The sequence below is a fragment of the Caretta caretta genome, chromosome 8 (assembly GCF_965140235.1).
Source record: "Caretta caretta isolate rCarCar2 chromosome 8, rCarCar1.hap1, whole genome shotgun sequence".
Classification (NCBI taxonomy): Eukaryota; Metazoa; Chordata; order Testudines; family Cheloniidae; genus Caretta; species Caretta caretta.
Window position 1 is genome coordinate 90,935,868 of NC_134213.1, and position 19,313 is coordinate 90,955,180.

The 19,313-nt window shown below is 41.2% G+C and overlaps 1 protein-coding gene across 3 annotated transcripts in view; it reads right to left on the reverse strand.

Moving 5' to 3' along the window:
- CACHD1 (cache domain containing 1) overlaps positions 1-19,313 on the reverse strand; it is a 185,695-nt gene that overhangs the window by 58,503 nt on the left and 107,879 nt on the right. For 2 of the 3 annotated variants that reach the window (XM_048861142.2, XM_048861143.2), the window contains exon 4: positions 14,722-14,828. In XM_048861142.2, coding sequence (XP_048717099.2) covers positions 14,722-14,828 — 107 coding nt within the window. Of the gene's footprint in view, positions 1-412; positions 434-14,721; positions 14,829-19,313 lie in introns of those variants that run through there. The other variant, XM_048861144.2, reaches the window with a different exon arrangement.

Consider the following 19,313-nt stretch of genomic DNA (forward strand, 5'->3'; position numbering starts at 1 on the left):
ATTGGAAGGGAGATAAAACTTCATGTCTCAATCATGTGTGTTCCTGATTTAATTTCTAACATCCAGATTGTTCAGTTTGGTCATGTCCTTAGTGATACTTTAATATTTTTTGTGGAGAACACCACATTTTCCCTAGCCATTGTTTCACTGACAGAAACTCCACTTCTTAGTATACAATGAATTGATGTAATAGATTGTAACAGCTCCTTTAGCACACCTGGACATTTCCTTAGTACCTGCATTCTCCATACAATTCATAAAGCTGCTCTTTGAGCCATTGTGTCCATGCAGCTTCTCCTGGAAGACGTCACAAAATATCCACTTTTCCCAAAGATGAATCCCCAACCACTCAAATCCTGGTTGAACATTGTCCCCTCCAAATACTCAGAGCACTAGTGCATTATTTTCCTACCTGAGGGATGATGGGAAGAGGGGCCCATAAGGCAGTAGAGGAGGAAGGAGGGTAAAGAAAGCTGCACAACCACCAATCCTCCCCATTGCAAACATACTACTTTCAAGCAACTACTTGAAAAACCTCCTGCTTTCCTCTCCAGCTCAGAAGAATGTGAGAGCAGCTCATCTGTACATGGCTACAAGAAAGCAGCCTGCAAAAAAAGCTTCACTTTGTTGCTTCGATACACAGCTTGGCCCACTCCCAGGAGCACAGGCAGCCTAACACCACGAAGCCAGCAGGGGAGGAAGGGAGAGAGAACAAAAACACAAACAAAGCGACATTAGTGGGAAGAGGCACCCAGCAATGGGGGAGTTTCCACAAAAATAAAGTGGGAACCACTGCACTGATCTGTAGTATGGAGTGGTGGGGCTCTGAATTAGGAGGCTGTTTTTTAAAGTGATTGCCCAAAAATACACCTGAAACCATTAGCTCTTTTGTAGTCCTTTCATTTGAAAATGGCTGAATACACACACACACACACTTTACAAATAAATCAGCACCACAGAAGTAAAATCCATCCCCTTGCCTAGCAGTACTGACTGCAAAATATTTATGACTGAGGTTACATACTTCTTGAAATTCAAGTTTGTGATGGAAACAACGATAAGCAAGTTACATGCAAATGTTATTATTACAAATAATATTTGGGCGGAAAATGTTCAGAGAACCTTAACTCAGGATGATACTGAATCCTACTTGTAATGGATACTATGTGTCTACAAAAAACGGAAGTTAAAAATTAAAGGGAAGATTATTTTTGTAGTTTATACATGAATCCCCCCATGCATTCTGGTCCATTAGAAAAAGTTCCTTTACTTTTCTCAGTGACAGATCATGAGTGTGCTGCACATTCTTTGTATCAAAATAGCCTCAAAAAGTAACTAATAGATGGCCAGTAATGAGGTTATGGCCTGATTTGCTAAAATCATCTGGCTTATATATTTTCATGATCTGGTACAAATATATTGTGGAACTTTCAGTAAATATGGTTCCCATCAGTCAGGGTTCAATAATATCTGGACCTGAGAATGCGCCAAAGGGATTAAAAGGATACAAGAAGCTTTCTCCCAATTATACCACACCCTCATTTGTGCAAGGGATGGACACCAGTGGTGATCCCTGAACCCAAGGACTGCTCCAAGCTTCCAGAAAATGCTTCACTATAGATAGGGCCCTACCAAATCCACGGCCATGAAAAACACGTCATGAACCATGAAATCTGATCTTCCCCCCGTGAAATCTGGTCTTGTGTGTGCTTTTACCCTATACTATACAGATTTCACAGGGGAGACTAGCGTTTCTCAAATTGGGGGTCCTGACCCAAAAGGGAGTTGCAGGGGGGTTACCAGGGGTTATTTTAGAGGGTGTCACGACATTGCCACCCTTACTTCTGTGCTGCTGCCTTCAGACCTGGGCAGCTGGAGATTTGCGGCTGCTGATTAAGGGCCCAGCTCCACAGACAGCAGCACAGAAGTAAGGGTGGCAATAATCATACCAGGCCAGCCTTACTTTTGCGCTGCTGCTGGCGGCGGCTCTGCCTTCGGAGCTGGGCTCCTGGCCAGCAGCCGCCGCTCTCCAGCTGCCCAGCTCTGAAGGCAATGCCACTCCCAGCAGCAATGCAGAAGTAACGGTAGCAGTACCGCCATCCCCCACCCACCCCCACCACACAATAACCTTGCGGCCACCACACAATTCTTTTGGGGTCAGGACCCCTACAATTACAATACTGTGAAATTTCAGATTTAAAGAGCTGAAATCATGAAACTGACAGTTTTTAAAATCCTATGACTGTGAATTTGACCAAAATGGACTGTGAATTTGGTAGGGCTCTAACTCTAGAAAACAGAACCATGGCCCTGTCACCCTGTATCAGTTAGCAAAGCTGGCTGCCTGCCAGTGAAACACAAGCTCTCTGTCAAATGGGGATGCAATGACCACACTGCTGAGCCGCAGTGGCATCAGAACCTCCTACCTTGGGCTATGGCTTTACGTTGTAATTGTGCCCTTTGGCCTTAATGGGCACACAATTTTATTTTAGAAAGTATGTGTCCTTTTTGCACAAAATGATACTGCTTGATTTGGTCGTTGTACCAGGCACTTTTATAGCACTTTTCATCCAAAGGTCTTGCAAACCCCTCTTATGGTAGGTTAACATTATTACACTCATTTTACAGATGGAAAATGAGGACCAAATAAGCAAAGTAACTTGTCCAGGGTCATACAGTGAGTCAGCAATAGAGCATGAAATATAGCTTTGGGGACAGGATCCCGAAGCCCTACTCCAGTACCTAGAGCATGTTCATTCATTCCCTTAGACTGCACTTGCTTCATTATTAAAATAGGAAGCGCTTCAACAAAGTTTTAATTAATGAAGAGAGACTCAAAAACTTTATGTAGACATTTAATTCTAGAGAAGAAACAGCTGCCGGACACTACAAAAAAGTCAGCACAACAGCTGTATGCCAGTAATTTATACCCAATGACATTAACAAAACAGACATGGCTCAGTGAGAAACACAGATAATCTAGTCTGTCCATGATAAGGTTGATATATATATAGATATAGATATAATCAGGAATGGTTAATATTTGATGCTAAACTAACATTATTTTACAGACATTACAGAAATCCGTATTAAGTACACTAAATTCAAGTCACCAGATTTAGACACTCATATTTGTATCACCTCTGACAGAACACATTAAAACCACGAGTCCTGGTCTCCCAAAGAACCCCACCCTGAGACACAGAAACAGCACTTGGATTTTTTTCCCTCTTACAGTCATATGGAGATTTCCTAGCTGTCACTTAAGGTGCGTACCTCTCCTGTTACCAAAAAAAGACTGACACAAGATGAAGGAAGCAACAGACATGCAACACAACTGCTAGGTTTCTCCTACAGATGACATTAGACAGCTGCACTCCCACTGATCCTGTTAAAGCAAGAGGAAAAAAACACTAACAACTCACAGAAGGGGGAGAACACCAATCCATTAGCATAAGACTCCAATCTGCATTCCATCAGGACAATGACAGGATTCAATTGCATGCAAGCCAAATTGTCTTTTCCACTTGTGACAAACTAAAACCAAACTTTTAATAGCTGAATTACTTTGGCATTTTGCCGAACAGTGTTAACGGGACTGCATTAGCTTTAGATGGATGCATTTTGTAAAAAAAAAAAAAAAAAAAAAAAGTAGATTTCCTTACTTGTGTTACAAACACCTCCTTTGATTAGAAACTTGAAAGAACTTTGGGAAAAGATCTGATTAACATTTCACCTTTAATAAAGAATTTACTTCTTGCATTTCCCTCAGGATGGATGCTGAAAATAGGCAAGTCAGTTTCATGTTCTGGTTCTCATACATTATCAGGATACTGCAGTATTCGGAATGGAATCAATGAGCGGAATATTTCAAGCCACAACCAGATGATGTACTTCCAATACCTGAGAGGAAGATTGTTATTTGAAGTACATCCTCAACAGCTTAGCACCTTCTTGGGTTTCCCAGACTGGTTTGTGACTATATGACTTCTCTCTGTCCAGCTCAGTGCATTTATCTTGTACAATTATTGCTATTTTTGTCCTTTATCATTATGTGTATTTCAGTAGTGCCTAGAAATCCCGAACAATCTCAGGACTCCATTGTGCTTGACACTGTACAAACACACAGTAAAGAGACAATCCTTGATCGGAAGATCTTACAACCTAAATAGAAAAGACAGAAAAAGGACGAAAGGGGATGCAGAGCTGAAGTGACTTGCTCAGAGTTATCACAGTAGGATCAGTGGCAGAACTGGAAAGACAACACAGATCTCCTGACTTCTAGTCCAGCATCCTCTTCACTGCCTCTGACTTCCTCTTTCCTCTTCAAATAATGATTTAACTTTCACACAAGAGAATGAAGCTGAGAATTTTGGCCTCTCTCTCACTCTCTGTGCCTAGCCAGCAACTGAGGTCAGTTGCGATGATCAAAGTGTCTGCCCCAGATGTACAAGTAATCAGCATCTATGGACTTAGCATTCTCAAGTGGAGGGCTCACCACTCTAGAATTCATTTGCCCTAAAAGGTCAAAAAAATGTGCGAATATTGTTAAATTTCCTCAATGTTTTCTGAGGCTGTGGGGTTGGGAATAATTTTTTAGTGTTACTCTTGACATGTCAGTGCAACAACACCATGAAAGCTGCACTATACATATTAAAAAAAAAACAAAAAACCCCAAACACTAGTAGTTAGCTCACAGGATGCAAACTGTAGGCAGAAACTTTGTTTAGCCATTGTCAAGATACTTTCTTTGGGATGAGAGCGGTTTATGTGGAGTAGAAATCCTGAGTGATCTGAAAAGTTTTCGTGTTGCCAACTTTTGCAATACTATTGAGTATATCATGATATTTCATGTTTTTCTTTATGCCCCAACTCCTGGAGTCATGTTATTAGGTGTCATTTAAAAAAAAATCCAGAATTTCTAGTCCTCATAGTTGTGGAGAAAAGCTTGAAAAAAATGAACCATAAAGGCTCAAAAAACACAAGGCAAATGGAAAAAAACCCCCAACATTTAATATTTTTAAATTTTCATGATTTTTAAACAAATCGTGATTTGTGGGGACTGACTCACAATTTTTGAACACTTAGGGTTGGTAATGGTGAGTCTGTCTCTTAAATGCCTCGTCATAACAAGATTTCGGATACAGCATTCACACAAACCAGTTTTGTACCCTCCTTTCCCTCCCCAATATTAGAATGTAGAAAAATTTACTTTTTTTTTTACATTTTGAAACAAGAGACTCAACGTCTCTGAAAATCAGGCCATCAAAGTATGTGCAGGAATACTTTGTAGCAGAGTACTGAACTCCTGTTTGCTATTTTACACTTGCATTTTGTTATTAGTTTCCCTGCCTGGCAGCAGGTTTTGCAAGTCACAAGTACAGGCTGTTGGAGAGAATTGCTCAGCTGTGTTGTTTAGTGGGTGGTAGATGAGAATACTAAAAGACTGCCAGCAAACATTTTAGCTGTTTGCTCTTGGTCCAGGTGTGGAATAACTGACGGAAGATGTCAGAGTGTGTCCAGTACTTTTTGGGCTCTGCACTTAAGCAAAAAGATCACAGTTTATTTGAAGATACTATTGGTTCATGTATGTGCTGTGCCATACATTTGAGCTCTCAAGAAGTTGTGAACACTGGATATTTAAATTCAAATAGCAGCAGTGTAGATTTTGGGATTTAAGCACTTTTCGGTATTGAGCAACCCCCAACTGCAGTATTGTGTCCAGTTCTGGGCACCACACTTTGATAAAGATATGGACAAATTGGAGAAAGTCCAGAGACAGCAACAAAAATGACTGAAGATATAGAAATTATGACCTATGAGGAAAGTTGAAAAAACTGGGTTTGTTTAGTCTGGAGAAGAGAAGGCTGAAGTGGGACATGATAACAGTCTTCAAGTATGTAAAAAGTTGTTATAAAGAAGAGGGTTCTCCTTAATCACCAAGGACAGGATAAGAAGTAATGGGCTTAAACTGCAGCATTGGAGATTTAGGTTAGACATTAGGAAAAACTTCCTAATTGGAACAGAGAACCTAGGGAGGCTGTGGAATGTCCCTCATTGAAGATTTTTAAGAGCAGGTTAGACAAACACCTGTCAGGGATGGTTGAGATCAGTGGTCTCCAACCTTTTTACACCCAAGATCACTTTTTGAATCTAAGGGCAACTCAGGATCTACCCTGCCCCTTCCGTGAGGCCCCACTCCTCTCACTCCATTCTCCCCCCTCTGTCGCTCGCTCTCCCCCACTTTCACCAGGCTGGGGAAGGGGCTTGGGGTTCGGGAGCGGGTGTGGGCTCTGGGCTGGGGCCAAGTGGTTCACAGTGTGAAAAGGGGCTCTGGGCTGAGCCTGGGGCAGGGGGTTGGGGTGCAGGAGGGGGTCAGGGGTGCAAGCTCTAGGAGGGAGTTTGGGTGCAGGAGGGGGCTCCGGGCTGGGGCAGAGTGTTGGGGTGCAGAAGGGGGTATAGGGTGCTGGGGTGCAGGAGGGGGTACAGGGTGCTGGCTCAGGGAGAGGGGTTAGGGCTGGGGTAAGGGGTCGGGGCACAGGAGGGGGTATGGGGTGCTGGCTCTGGGAGGGGGGGGGGGTCAGGGCACAGAAGGAGGTATGGGGTGCTGGCTCCAAGCAGGGTCTCAGGATAGGGGTTGGGGTGCGGCTTCCCGCCAGGCAGCACTTACCTCAGGTGGCTCCCAGTCGGCGGTGGGCACAGGGGCCAACGCGTCCCTGGGGTGTGGAGGGCAGGAGGCACGTGGCTCCACATGCAGCCCCTCTCAGCAAGCACCGCCCCAGCAGCTCTCCCGGCCAATGGGAGCTACGGAGGAGGTGCTTGCAGGCAGGAACAGCACACAGAAGGAGACCCCTGCCGCCAGGGCTGCAGTGGCCGCTTCCGGGAGCGGTGTGGGGCTGGGGTAGCTAGGGAATCTGCCTTGGTGGCAGCCACACTGCACTGCCACCAGAGATCACAATCGACCAGTAGGTGACCACTGGTCTAGATGATACTTAGTCCTGCCTCAGTGTAGGGGACTGGACTACATGACATATCGAGGTCCCTTCCAGTCCTACACTTTTATTATTTAACTAAGTGGTCACATCAACAACCGTGACAACTAGATTACTAATCTCTCACTCATATAAAAAGGCTGAATTTCTGAAATTTCACCAAAATAATTTTAATATAATGGGTTTTAAAAGTATATCTTTGAATGTTACCAGTGAAGAATCTGGGATTTAACCACTCAGTTAAAAGTAACTCAAAGAGTATTATTCCATCTATAATATATAAAAAGTTTGCAAAGTTTAAAAAAAATCTTAATTGCTGCATTAAAGCTAGACTCTATTATTTTGCTAATGAGACATGCTTTAAATTCAGCTCCTCTCTTGATGAAATAAAAATGTTCACTTTCCTAATTAACCGATTGTTCTCAAACCTCCAACTAATTACCAGAATCACTACCATCCTTAATGGCCTCTCTTCTTGCTCTTCCTTTTCAAAAAAGTTCTGCTGGTTCATTTCCTTCAGCTAGTGAGTTAGTTTAAGGCAGCCTTCGCCAGAGACTGCCAATTTTATCATAACCCCCTGTTTATTTTTCTATGACCACAGCATACTATCTGCTGTCAGATAAGCAAGGACTACTACAGCTGAAAAAATAAGCTTTATTTCCTTCGGGTGCACTCTTATTTTCAATCTACTAAAGCAGCAAGAAATCCCTGCAGAGTCTTCCTACTTTCTTGTTCCCTGCTACAAAACCAAGCAGATATTCTTTTTAGGTTCTATTCTTCCTCACCCAAACCTTTTAATCTCTAAAATGATTGACTGTACTTTAATATCTCATATTTCCAGCAAAGCCAATCTTGGGACAGGTTCTATAAGCCCAAGAGCCCGACAAAATGTATCACAAGGTGGACTGTCTGACTGCCTGACTTCTAACTTAAGGCTGCATTTGTCAAACTTCTTTCAGTTCCAGAATTACAAGCTAGCTGGTGCACTCATGAAATAGTGCAGGGCTTTTCGCTATTAATTTTATTTCGTGTGTCTCCAAAGACCTGGCCAAGACAGTGGTCTTTATAGATCTCCCTGCTTTCAGCTCAAGATGCACTTTCTCCTCCCTTTTCCATTTGCAGAGTCTCCAGGACAGTTCTGAAAAGTACATTATCATAATCTCTCTAACATGTAGGATGATATACATACATCCTATTTAAAATGTACATGCTAGGATAAAGAGACTGAAACCAACCATGCCACCAAATAAAGGCCCATTGTTGGACAGAGGTTGTGGAAGCTGAATGTTCAAGATTTCAACACTAAGAGTGCAAAAGCTTTTAATTTCCTTAATTCTGCTGTAAATATGAGGGAAAACAAGTTTAAGAGTACTAAAAAAACAGAGCACTTAAGGATATTCTCTCTCTCTCCCCCTCCAATTACAAATTGCTACCAAGGCATGAAGGACTTTGAGAAGGAGACCTCCATGGGATGGAATTTTGTAAAACTTCAAAGAGAATGCGATAATGATAATACTTAGCACTTACAGACTGCATTTTACATCTTCAAAGCATGATAGAATCATTAACTAATTAATCTTCAAAGTGCAGCACAAACATTTAGTAAAAAAATAATTCCAAAAAAAGATTTAACATGATTATTCATTATAGAACAGTTACTTATAATTCTCTTGTTGAGTATTAAATTTGAAAGAGTGCCATAGGCTACATGGGGCACACCCTTCAAAAAAGGATGGTAGACTGCATACATACACAGGTAGCAGTTCTTTAAAGAGTGACTCTAAATAACAGCATCAAGGAGAACCTTGTTTATTGTTTTTCAATGATTCCAGAGTGAACTTGTTAAGTTTACAATTAAAGAAATGTTCTTTCCACCTGCTAGCCCTGCAAATTTAACCTTGGATTTGAAAGTCAAGTTGTGTCCTGACTCATACATTATCATCATCAGGGATAAAGGATTCTGTGACTGCAACCTAACTAACATTCTATTTATGTTGTGAGCCAGAATTAAATCCAGCTCACTCTTGGGTGGCTCTGTTGGCTTTCCAAGGCTAAATAGTAACAAAACCTTATTCAGTAAGGTTGGCAGACACAATTCCCTAAACATAAATGAACAGGCTTGATGACTAAAAAGATGCCAATTTATAGCGTCACTTCTAAAACTATGTCAGGTCTTTGCGTGAAACTCACCCTGTTGCAGTGGGCACACAAAATCTCCCCCTCCCCCAACACACTTAAGCAGAGGCACAAAGTGGCTTTGCAGGGCCCTGTACCTTCTCTACAATCTGCAAAAGGAGGTTACAGTAGCTCTAAATAGGCTGAAAAAAATCTTTGGGGGTAGGGAGCTGTGCTGGGAAACGTTCACAGGAATCATGCTTACTGAGGGGTATAAGGGTATGAAGGGATCAAGTAACATGCTGCTTTGGGAGTGACATTCACCTCAAGCGGTAAAGGACCTGTTACTGTCAGTTAAAGAGTTCTACTTTTGTTCAAGTGATAGAGATCTATGATTTGCAGATGAAGGCCCCAGGATCCAGACTTGATTCTTTACATGTGTCCTATCCATCTACTAGAGCTGGTCAAAAACTGCAGCAACTGCCCTCCCCCTCAATGGAAAACTTCTTTATAACCAATATAAAAAATGTGAAAAAATTTCATTTAGAACACAATTTTTCATTTTTCAACTAAATATTTTTAATTTCATTGGGGGGGGGGGCACCACATCACACTCACTCTCTCACACTTTTTTCTACCAACCTTCCATTTTCCATGTGCAAAAGTATTTTAATTTCTAACCAAAATGAAGGTGTTTTTTTAAAAAAATGTTTCATAGAAATAATGAAATATGTCATGGAAAACGTCAAATGAAATAAATACATTCAATTCTTTTGAAAATTTTCATGAAATATACTTACCTTTTCTCAACTACTTCTACTGCCTACTAATTGAGTCTATTGTCAGGTTATGGATTTTCTAGAGCAGCAGTTGTGTTACAGTCCTGTGGTTTGCCAGGAACCTGTGGTGTGAATTCCAGTTCCCTCCAACCCCTACAAATACCCACCTCTAATCCTAGTTACTGAGGCTGTGTGGCATGGGCCAAAATTAACATTTAAGATTTGAGGTCAAGGGAGAACACAGTAATGTTTAAATTTATATTTTCCACATGGTTTCTACAAACCAGATTATTTAAATTGTGAGATAGCTGTTTAAAAACAAAACACTAAAGGGGCAGTATAACCTGGCTCACAAATAAATTGGTCTGGCTTGGATTTAAAAAACAGTAGACCCAAACAAGAAAGCATTTTGAACTCCTGCCTGTTGAAGATGTGATAGGCTCATGAACCCGTTGTGTAACCAAGTGGCAAGTTTGGGGCCCAATCACAAATATGCTGCTGCATCCAGATACAAACTCTGCTTGCAGGGAGTTCCCCAGAATTCAGAAGGAGCAGGGAAAGAAGGCAGAAAAAAAATATCAGAGATCCAGAAGCAACAACACTTGTTTACACTTAAAAGTTAATACACAGGATGTGAATTTAAAGAGAAAAAGCTATTCCTGAATTACTCTTTACTCTATGTGTGCATTCTCTTGCTGCCAAATAAGAGTGTCTCGTTTTGGCTTACCCCAGTGGTGTCCAACCTTCCTACACAGGAGGGACACACAAACCTAAGCACAATCTTGTGTGGGCCAAACAGATTCTACACATTTTAATAAGATTTAAAGTCACCTGTATTGATTTATATTTTAAGTTAATCTTGTTTAGCATGTAGGTAGGTAGGTTTTTTTCTACGTACAGTACTGTCTATTTATACACTTGTGTAAACTAAAATGATGTAAACGTGACAAAATGCTAATGAATTGGTCCTTAGTATATTGTGTTGAAACAGGCCAAAGGCCTTATGAAATGCTCTGATAGGCCATGTATGGCCTACGGGCTGTAGGCTGGGCACTCCTGGTTTAGTTTAATCCACTTTGAAAGGTATTCTTATTCCAGAATAAGTGTCCCCATACATGGGCTATTTCTGAGTAATTCTATTTGTAGATAAGCCCTTAGTCCTAAATTTATCATTTAAGTAACAGATGCCACAGAACTAGGTCACAGCAGTGGGTGTGGGAAGATCCAAGAGGAGGCAATTCCACAAACTATCAGGAGATAGCAGCTCCTAAACAAGCACCCTAAAATTTCATCCAGGGTTTGAGCTCTCCATCCATACCCTAAACTCCTACCTAAACTTTCCTACTTTCCTTCAGCAGTACTGTGTGGAAGAGGGATTTGGGGGAAGAGCTGTATCAGCTGTCCAGCTAGGGCACCAGCATCACTCTTGGTGAAATGTGTTGGATAAATTCCCATGTGGAGTGAAGTTCTTTATTCATCCTCAGAATGGCAGGCTGAAGTCCTCTATCCATAAAACAGATGAAGCAAACCTAGTGGCAGGGCAAGTTTTCTCACACTGTCCTACCACATAGTCAACAAGCCTCATTCCAGAAGGAATCTACTCCAGGGATTAAAGTCCATTCAAATCCTTGGCCTCTCTACTGATTCTACCAATGTGCTAGCCAGTGAGCAAGGGACAACTACAGAGGTGGTGATGGTTTTTATGATGCGGATTTTTGTTCCCTGGGAATTACACACAGGTTGATTCATTTCACATAGTCCACCACACAAGCATTTGATAAGGATAAAGTAGAACCAGCTGATGACTCCAGGTCTCATTTTCAATTGCTTGAATTTTGTTGTTGTTGCAGTTTCTTTTGTTTTTAAAAATTTCTTTGAGGCAGCAGAGAGTTGGCTGCTGCCATTAGTGACAGTACAAAAGGCCTTACACAGTATATGTCAAACATTTTAACACCACCCAGGGAAGATCTGTGTTCCCATCCAGAAGCAATCCCAATTGTTCTGTTTTCAGAAATAGAAATAGCTGGGGCAGCAAATGAAAATTTCTATGCTAAATCTTCTAATTTCAAAACATGGGAAACAAAAAGCTGACTACTTTGGAAATGCTCCAAGCAAATTTGAAAATCTTGAGACAAGCTCTGGAAGACATGTTCTATCAAACTGACAAGAGGCTGGCAGTTGTGCCCAACATGTACATGTTCTCTCTGGTCAAGTCTTTTTCCCACTAATCCTTAAAAATCTAACTTTCAGGTTCCATTCGGCCTGAACCTAGCAACAACCTTTATTTCTATACTGGTTCCAAACACAACCCATCACAGCCCTTTCCCATGCACCTGCCCAAAGTTTCCCCATGGCGTTCTAGTCTCTCCTACTGGCACCCTGTTCCCTGATCAGAACATATGGGCAGAATGAAGAGCTCCCGTTAAAGGAAATGCTTTGGGAGCAGCCTAAGTGGGAATCCAGAATATCATATACACTCCAGGTAAAAATGCTGAAGCACCTCTCCAGTGATACAGTACTCTTGATCCTCTCTCCTCTTGCTTTTAACTGTCCATTACTCCTGCACTGCTTGATTTTAGGATGTACACTCATTAAAGAGTCAGCATTTGTTGGCAAGTAGGGATAAGGTGCTATTTAATTGTTTGATCTTGTAACCTGTGTCAGGGGGGCTATAAGCCTTGGATAGGTGTCAGTTTTTTGTTTGGTCATAAATCCAAATTAATTAATTAATTAAGACATTTTAAGGCAATTATGGCTCCAAGTTATTTTTTTCATAAGAGCTTCTACAAAATGTAATACCAACAGGCATTCTTCCAGAAGTAAAATAAATGCTTTCACAGGAATTTGACTTAAACAAACATTCCCTCCATTTCAGAGTTTGCAAGTCAAATATCACAGCACTCTGCTATTGTAGGGGAAAGTGAAATGGACTGGAAACTGACTGAAAAATATATTAAAAAAATGTAATTCTCCATAGTAAAAGCAACCAAAAGAATAGGTGAACAGATGTCAAATAGTGAAAAGTGTATTAGATTTTTAAAATTCTTTCAGTTTTAATAATTTACAGTAAGGACATTTGTTGTAAATATGATTTTAAGCTGATACTGCCCCAGATATTTTAACAAACTTCAAATTAAAACTTTAATTTAAAACACTAACTAAAACTTTAAAAAAAAATAAAAACATGCCTAGCCGTCAGGGTGGTTAAGCACTGGAATAAATTGCGTAGGCAGGTTGTGGAATCTCCGTCACTGGTGATTTTTAAAAGCAGGTTAGACAAACACCTGTCAGGAATGGTCTAATTAGGGATTCTCAAACTGGGGGTCGGGACCCCTCAGGGGATCATGAGGTTATTACATGGGGGGGGGGTCGTGAGCTGTCAGCCTCCACCCCAAACCCCGCTTGCCTCCAGCATTTATAATGGTGTTAAATATATAAACAAGTGTTTTTAAAATATGAGGGGGGGGGGGGGTCACACGCAGCGTCTTGCTATGTGAAAGGGGTCACCAGTACAAAAGTTTGAGAACCACGGGTCTAAATAATACTTAGTCCTGCCATGAGTGCAAGGGACTGGACTAGATGACCTCTCAAAGTCTCTTCCAGTCCTATGATTCTATGCTGGCACATCTAGCCTCTCCAGGCCAACATCTGTGTTGAAGGTGAGGATGCTTGAAATAGTGCTGTTTAAACAATTAAGTATGGCCTTCAGACTCCTAGCAAGTTGAAAAACTTGAGTGGGAAAGTTTTAGCTTCCCTACCCCAGTCAATCAAAAGGGGAAGTGGTGAGTGCCCAGAGAAGAGGGAAGGAAAAACAAGCTGAATGTTGCCGCCAATCCTAAATTTCACAGCATTTATGACCACAGAAATGAATCACCTAGAGACCACTTGGAGCTTTAAAGAGGTACACAGCCAGAAGTTCTAGAGTCAAATTTGTACTTCCCTTATCAAATTTGTTGCAAGATCTCCAAATTCTAAGTCACTACAGAGGACTGGGATAGGGAGAAAACCCCACTGGTGAGAGGTTGAAAACACCTTCTTCTTCTTATAGAACCCACAAGAATCAAGGTTGTGTGCATTTCCTGCTGGTCTTGCATCAGAAGTTAAATAAAAACCACGCTAAATGGAAGTCTATAGTTAAAATACAGTAGTTTTAAAAGTTACAACCCGAAGCCATCAATGGAGGCAAAAAAATAGCGACTTTTAAAAAAAATTAAAACCCATTTATTTCAAATTCTACAGGATATTAAAAAGAAAACCTGTGGCATAGGACCAAAGGCTGAATTCTCTCAGGGTAAGTCAGACACCTTAGATTGTAAGCACATTTCCAGTTTTAAAGTATATCAAGCAAATGGGTCACCTCTCAAGATAGAAACTCTATGACAAGTCAAGGAAAGGAAATATTTTAAGATGTCCTTGTACTTTTGCATATCATTGCAAAAGCAGCTGCACATTATCTGAACTCAGCTAAGAAGATCAGAGAGGCACCATCAACACCTGACACTACTGATGCCATAGCAGACAGGGCTAGGAAGGAAAGCAACTTTGGGAACAGGCGAGACGAATAGGCACAAAAATCACAACGCATTATACGTGGTGTGCTGGAATAAGTCTTCATGACATTTTTATATTTAAAAAGTACTTAGACTAAGGGCATTACTTTAGGTATCATCTTTCAATCAGGAAATCTCAAATTAGGAGCTGCATGCCAGTTTTAGAGAGAAATGAAAGCATGTTGCTATAGCACACTACGTTAATCCTCTGTGCCAACAGAATGTTAAACTCTAATGGGAAAAAAAAAAAGAACAAAACCAAATAAATATATTTGTATTACTTACCAGAGTTTAAATCACGTCCAGGATTGAAGGCTTTGCTATTAACTGTGGTAGACAATCTATCACAGCTAATAGTTCTAGAAACATTGGTGTTAAAATTCCCATCAAACCTGAAATGACAAACAACAAGATTAGCAAAGCAAAAGCTGACTTTGTAAAAATGTCTAGCCAAGGATTTATAGAAAAATTATCAGTTTGTAAACAGCGACTGGAGTTTCATTTGCATTTTTAATGGCACAGGCAAAGGAATTTTCCTAAGCACAAAGTGGGTGAGTTAAAACTCGCCACTTACTGGGCATATCCTACTCACTAATGCAATGTGCTGCATATTTTCATTTTATCCCTTGTGACACGCAAGCAAACATGAAATTAGAGTTGTAAAAGGCTATGTTAATCTGCAGGCCAGTGCTGGTTTGTTCCCTGGCAGAATATTTGAGTTTTGTCCAGTCCAGTTGTAAGAGACCCTAAGTCGGGGTAGCCAACCTCTGGCTCTGGAGCCACATGCGGCTCTTCAGAAGTTAATATGCGGCTCCTTGTATAGGCACCGACTCTAGGGCCGGAGCTAGAGGTGCCAACTTTCCAATGTGCTGCGGGGTGCTCACTGCTTAACCCCTGGCTCTGCCATGGGCCCTGCCCCCACTCCACCCTTTCCTGCCCCCTCCCCTAAGCCTGCCGTGCCCTCGCTTCTTCCTCTCCCCTCCCCCCCCACCCCGAGCCTCCTGCACGCCACGAAACAGCTGATTGGGAGGTGCGGGGAGGGCGGGGGAGGCACTGACTGACGGGGCTGCTGGTGGGTGGGAGATGCTGGGAGCAGGTGGTAGGAGCTGCTGGGAGGCTGCTGACGTATTACTGTGGCTCTTTGGCAATGTACATTGGTAAATTCTGGCTCCTTCTCGGGCTCAGGCTGGCCACCCGTGCCCTAAGTGGTGAAGATCCAGCTTGGGAGATCACATCATTAGGAATCAGAGTAACAGCCGTGTTAGTCTGTATTCGCAAGTGAGCTGTAGCTCACGAAAGCTTATGCTCAAATAAATTGGTTAGTCTCTAAGGTGCCACAAGTACTCCTCATCATTAGGAATGTTTTCCAGATATTCAGCCTATGTTTTTCTTCTCTTGGTTTCATTCCATTGCTCTTAATTATACACCCTTTTACTAGCCTGAACATTTCCTCTTCCCTGACTTGTATTCACGGTTTTCAAACACTGTACTTGTACATAGCTACATCTCTCACCATTACATTTTGGTCTTTGGAAGTCTCTATATAAGGCAGTTACAAGCCTACTTTCTGTAGTAAAGAATGGGGACTCCCAGTGTAATTAGAAAGGCTGCCTGCAGTATATTTTATTACATTTTTATTTTATGTTTTCCATATTTACCAGGTGAAATAATTTAGAAATAGTAATTGAACTTCATTTTAGATACAAAAATATAAATCAAACCCATATAAAACTCCGCAATGACTTTAATGAAGTCAAGACATTCTCCATTTTGGTCTCTTTTTTAAAATGTCACATGTCAAGGCTGAATCCCCACTCTGCCACTCTGAGTGCAGAGGTGGGGGCCCACAAGGATTTTAAAAATGAATGCTTGCAACTCCAGGCTTGTATTACACTCCCAAGGTTACAGCTTTTCTCTGACCTTGGCTTGGTAAACGCTGCCACCACCCAAATGCAAAAAAAAACAAAAAACCCTTTGAACCCAGGAAGGAGCATTTGGGAATTCCTCCCTGTGGGGTACCCTCAAGCCCTTTCAACCCCCCTCCCCCTTCCGGGGAAGAGCTGAGAAAGAAAACAAAGGAAATTAGATGTGGCTACCAGCTAATCAAACGATATGTACAAACCTCTTAGGACACCAAAAATCCAATCCTGTTCTTAAAAAAGGTAAATTTTAATAAAAACAAAAAGAAAGAAAAGACATCTGGAACTTAGGCTCTTGTCAGATTTTAAAAGAGCAATTCAAAAATCAAGCACCCAAAATAGCTTTTTGTGGGGTTCAGCTTAAAGGTTACAAGCAAACAAAACTATCTGGGGTTAGCACAGAGGAGTCCACAAGCGAATAAGAAATAAAAGAAATAACCCTAAATGCGTCTTTTTAGACATTCCCTAATTTTACTTACATATCTGAGGCTCCAGATAAGTAGGTTAGAGGTAAGAATTGATAATCTATAATCATACCTGGTTTAAAGCTGGTTACAGCATTACTGCTCCGTGTCCCTGCAGCCCAGAGAACAACAGACAAAAGGGAAAGTTTCTTTCCCAATTTTAAAAAGTTCTACCTTCCCATTGACTCTTTTGGCCAGGTGCCCACTCCTTTTCTTTTACCTGTGGGCTTGTTAACCCTTTACTGATAAAAAAAAAAAAAAAAGCAGAGAACAGACCAAGAGGGATTTTACAGCTAATTGGCTGGCTGGGTGTCCATCAAAGGGAGCTACTCCCCCCGCCCCCCCAACCCCTTCATGTATCACACCACATAACAATAAATGTGCTTCCTATTTAAAGTACTTAGATAGTAGCAGCATTTATAAGCCTTTATTTTATTAGAATTACAAATCAAAATCTGATCAAAGGGAACCTTGTCATCAGCTTTGATAAAAATAACAGATGTGATGCATCAGTGTACCTTATTTGCTACAGCTTAGGCCCAGATTTTTAAAGATATTTAGGCTTTGCTGCACTCATAACACCTAACTAATTTAGGAACCTAAATCTCATTTTCAAAAGGCCCTTAGACACTTAGGAGTCTAAACTCCATCAAACGTCGATGGGATTTAGGGCACGTCTACACTACAGGTGTAGTGTAGACACTTCTGACATCAACAGAAGGGATTCTTATGTCAATGTAGGTTATCCATCGCCCCAAGAGGCAGGAGTTAGGTCAGCTGAAGAACTCTTCCATAGATGTAGCCACATCTACACCAGGGATTAGGTCGGTATAACTGTGACACTCAGGAGTGTGAATTTTTCACATCTCCCGAGTGATATAGCTAGGTCAATCTAAATTGTAAGCACAGATCAGGGCTCAGACTCCTAAGTGCCTAAATCCCTTTTGACAAGGAGATTTAGTCCCCTCAGTTAGGTGTTGTGATGCTAAATACCTTAAAAACAACGCTGAACACTTTGGTAGGATTTGACACCCAGTCATATTACTAAGGAACCTCATCAATTACCCAGTTCCTGTCAAAAATACTCTGCCACTAATCTATCCCTAGGAAATCATAATGCATTCCCCTCCACACTGAGTCTGCATGAGATGAGGTTCTGAAAGAACCTTGACTTTTTTTTTTTTTTTTAAAAAGAAGTTGGTGGAAAGCAAGTTTAGGAAAGAAATTGGTGAAGGAAAGTTCTTCAAGACTATCAAATTTCCAGTCTTATAGTTTTAGTTAAAAATGCTAATTGTAGAAAATACTTTGGTAACATTAAATCAGTAAAAATACTGGCCAGGCATGTATTTATACAATATCCACCTTACCACGCTCTCATTCATTTATTTGGACCCACATTCAGTAAAGGATTTAAACCTCATTGTCTTCAGTAGTGACGGGATTACTCAGATGCTTAAAGTCAAGCACACACACAAGTGCTTTGCTCTATCAGGGACTAAAATAGTTAGAGGTGAAGCTGCTGGTCATCCTTCCACCACCACCAAAAAAAAAAAAAATCATCAACACAGATTTTCTTTTAAAAATAATATTTTTTAACTGACAAGCAAGTGGTCAAAAATTCAAAATTCAGAAAAAATTCTGATCAGCTCTACAAAGAAGCACACACACTAACCTGGGGCTTGATAAGATGAGCAGTTCCGCTTTAGCCACGTTAGAAACTAAAACCGTAAAGAAGCTCTTAGGGATAAAGACTGTCTGCACTGTGCTTGTACAACTCTTACCACGGCTGTGGCTCTAGGCACTATCACAGTGCAAATAATAAACAAACTTCCCAGTGAGCTCAGTTAGAGAAACAAGTAAAGAGAAAATAAGAATGAGATATAGAGGAAGCATAATTAGAGGTTGCACACTTTGTTGCTCGTGTAGGCAGAGCTGTGTGTTATCCAACATTTGAAGTACATAATGCAAGCCTAGGTGTGGGAGCTGGTCAGAACGGGACAGTGCTGGATGTAGTGGGGGCAGAAAAGGGCCAGCTGTGGGAAGGGGCATGACTGATATATAATTTACAAAGTGTGTTACCTACTGGTAAACTTCTGCCCGTGATATGTGTAGGCAGCAACAGAGGGTGCCAGAGAGCTTTCTCTGCCTGACATGCCAAATGGACAGGCGGTAGGCCTAATTCTAGTAGAAATCAGTATTTTCCAGTTTTCACCAAAAACCAGTAGGATCTGCCCACTGATACCTAGACCGTTCCCTGGAATTTTGAAATTGATTGGATGTGGTTTTCAAAAATTACTGTGTTACAGACAGACAAGTTGAGAGCAGGGCCTCGTGTGGCTCCAACACCACAGCATTATCTCACATTTTAGGAGTGCTATTCATGGCTCCATCCTCCATATTTGAGGATGAGTTGAGGTTTGCACTTAAAATAGGGATTCAACCACTTTTTAATGTAGCGTGTTTCTGAGTTACAACTCATTTTTTAAAAATCTTG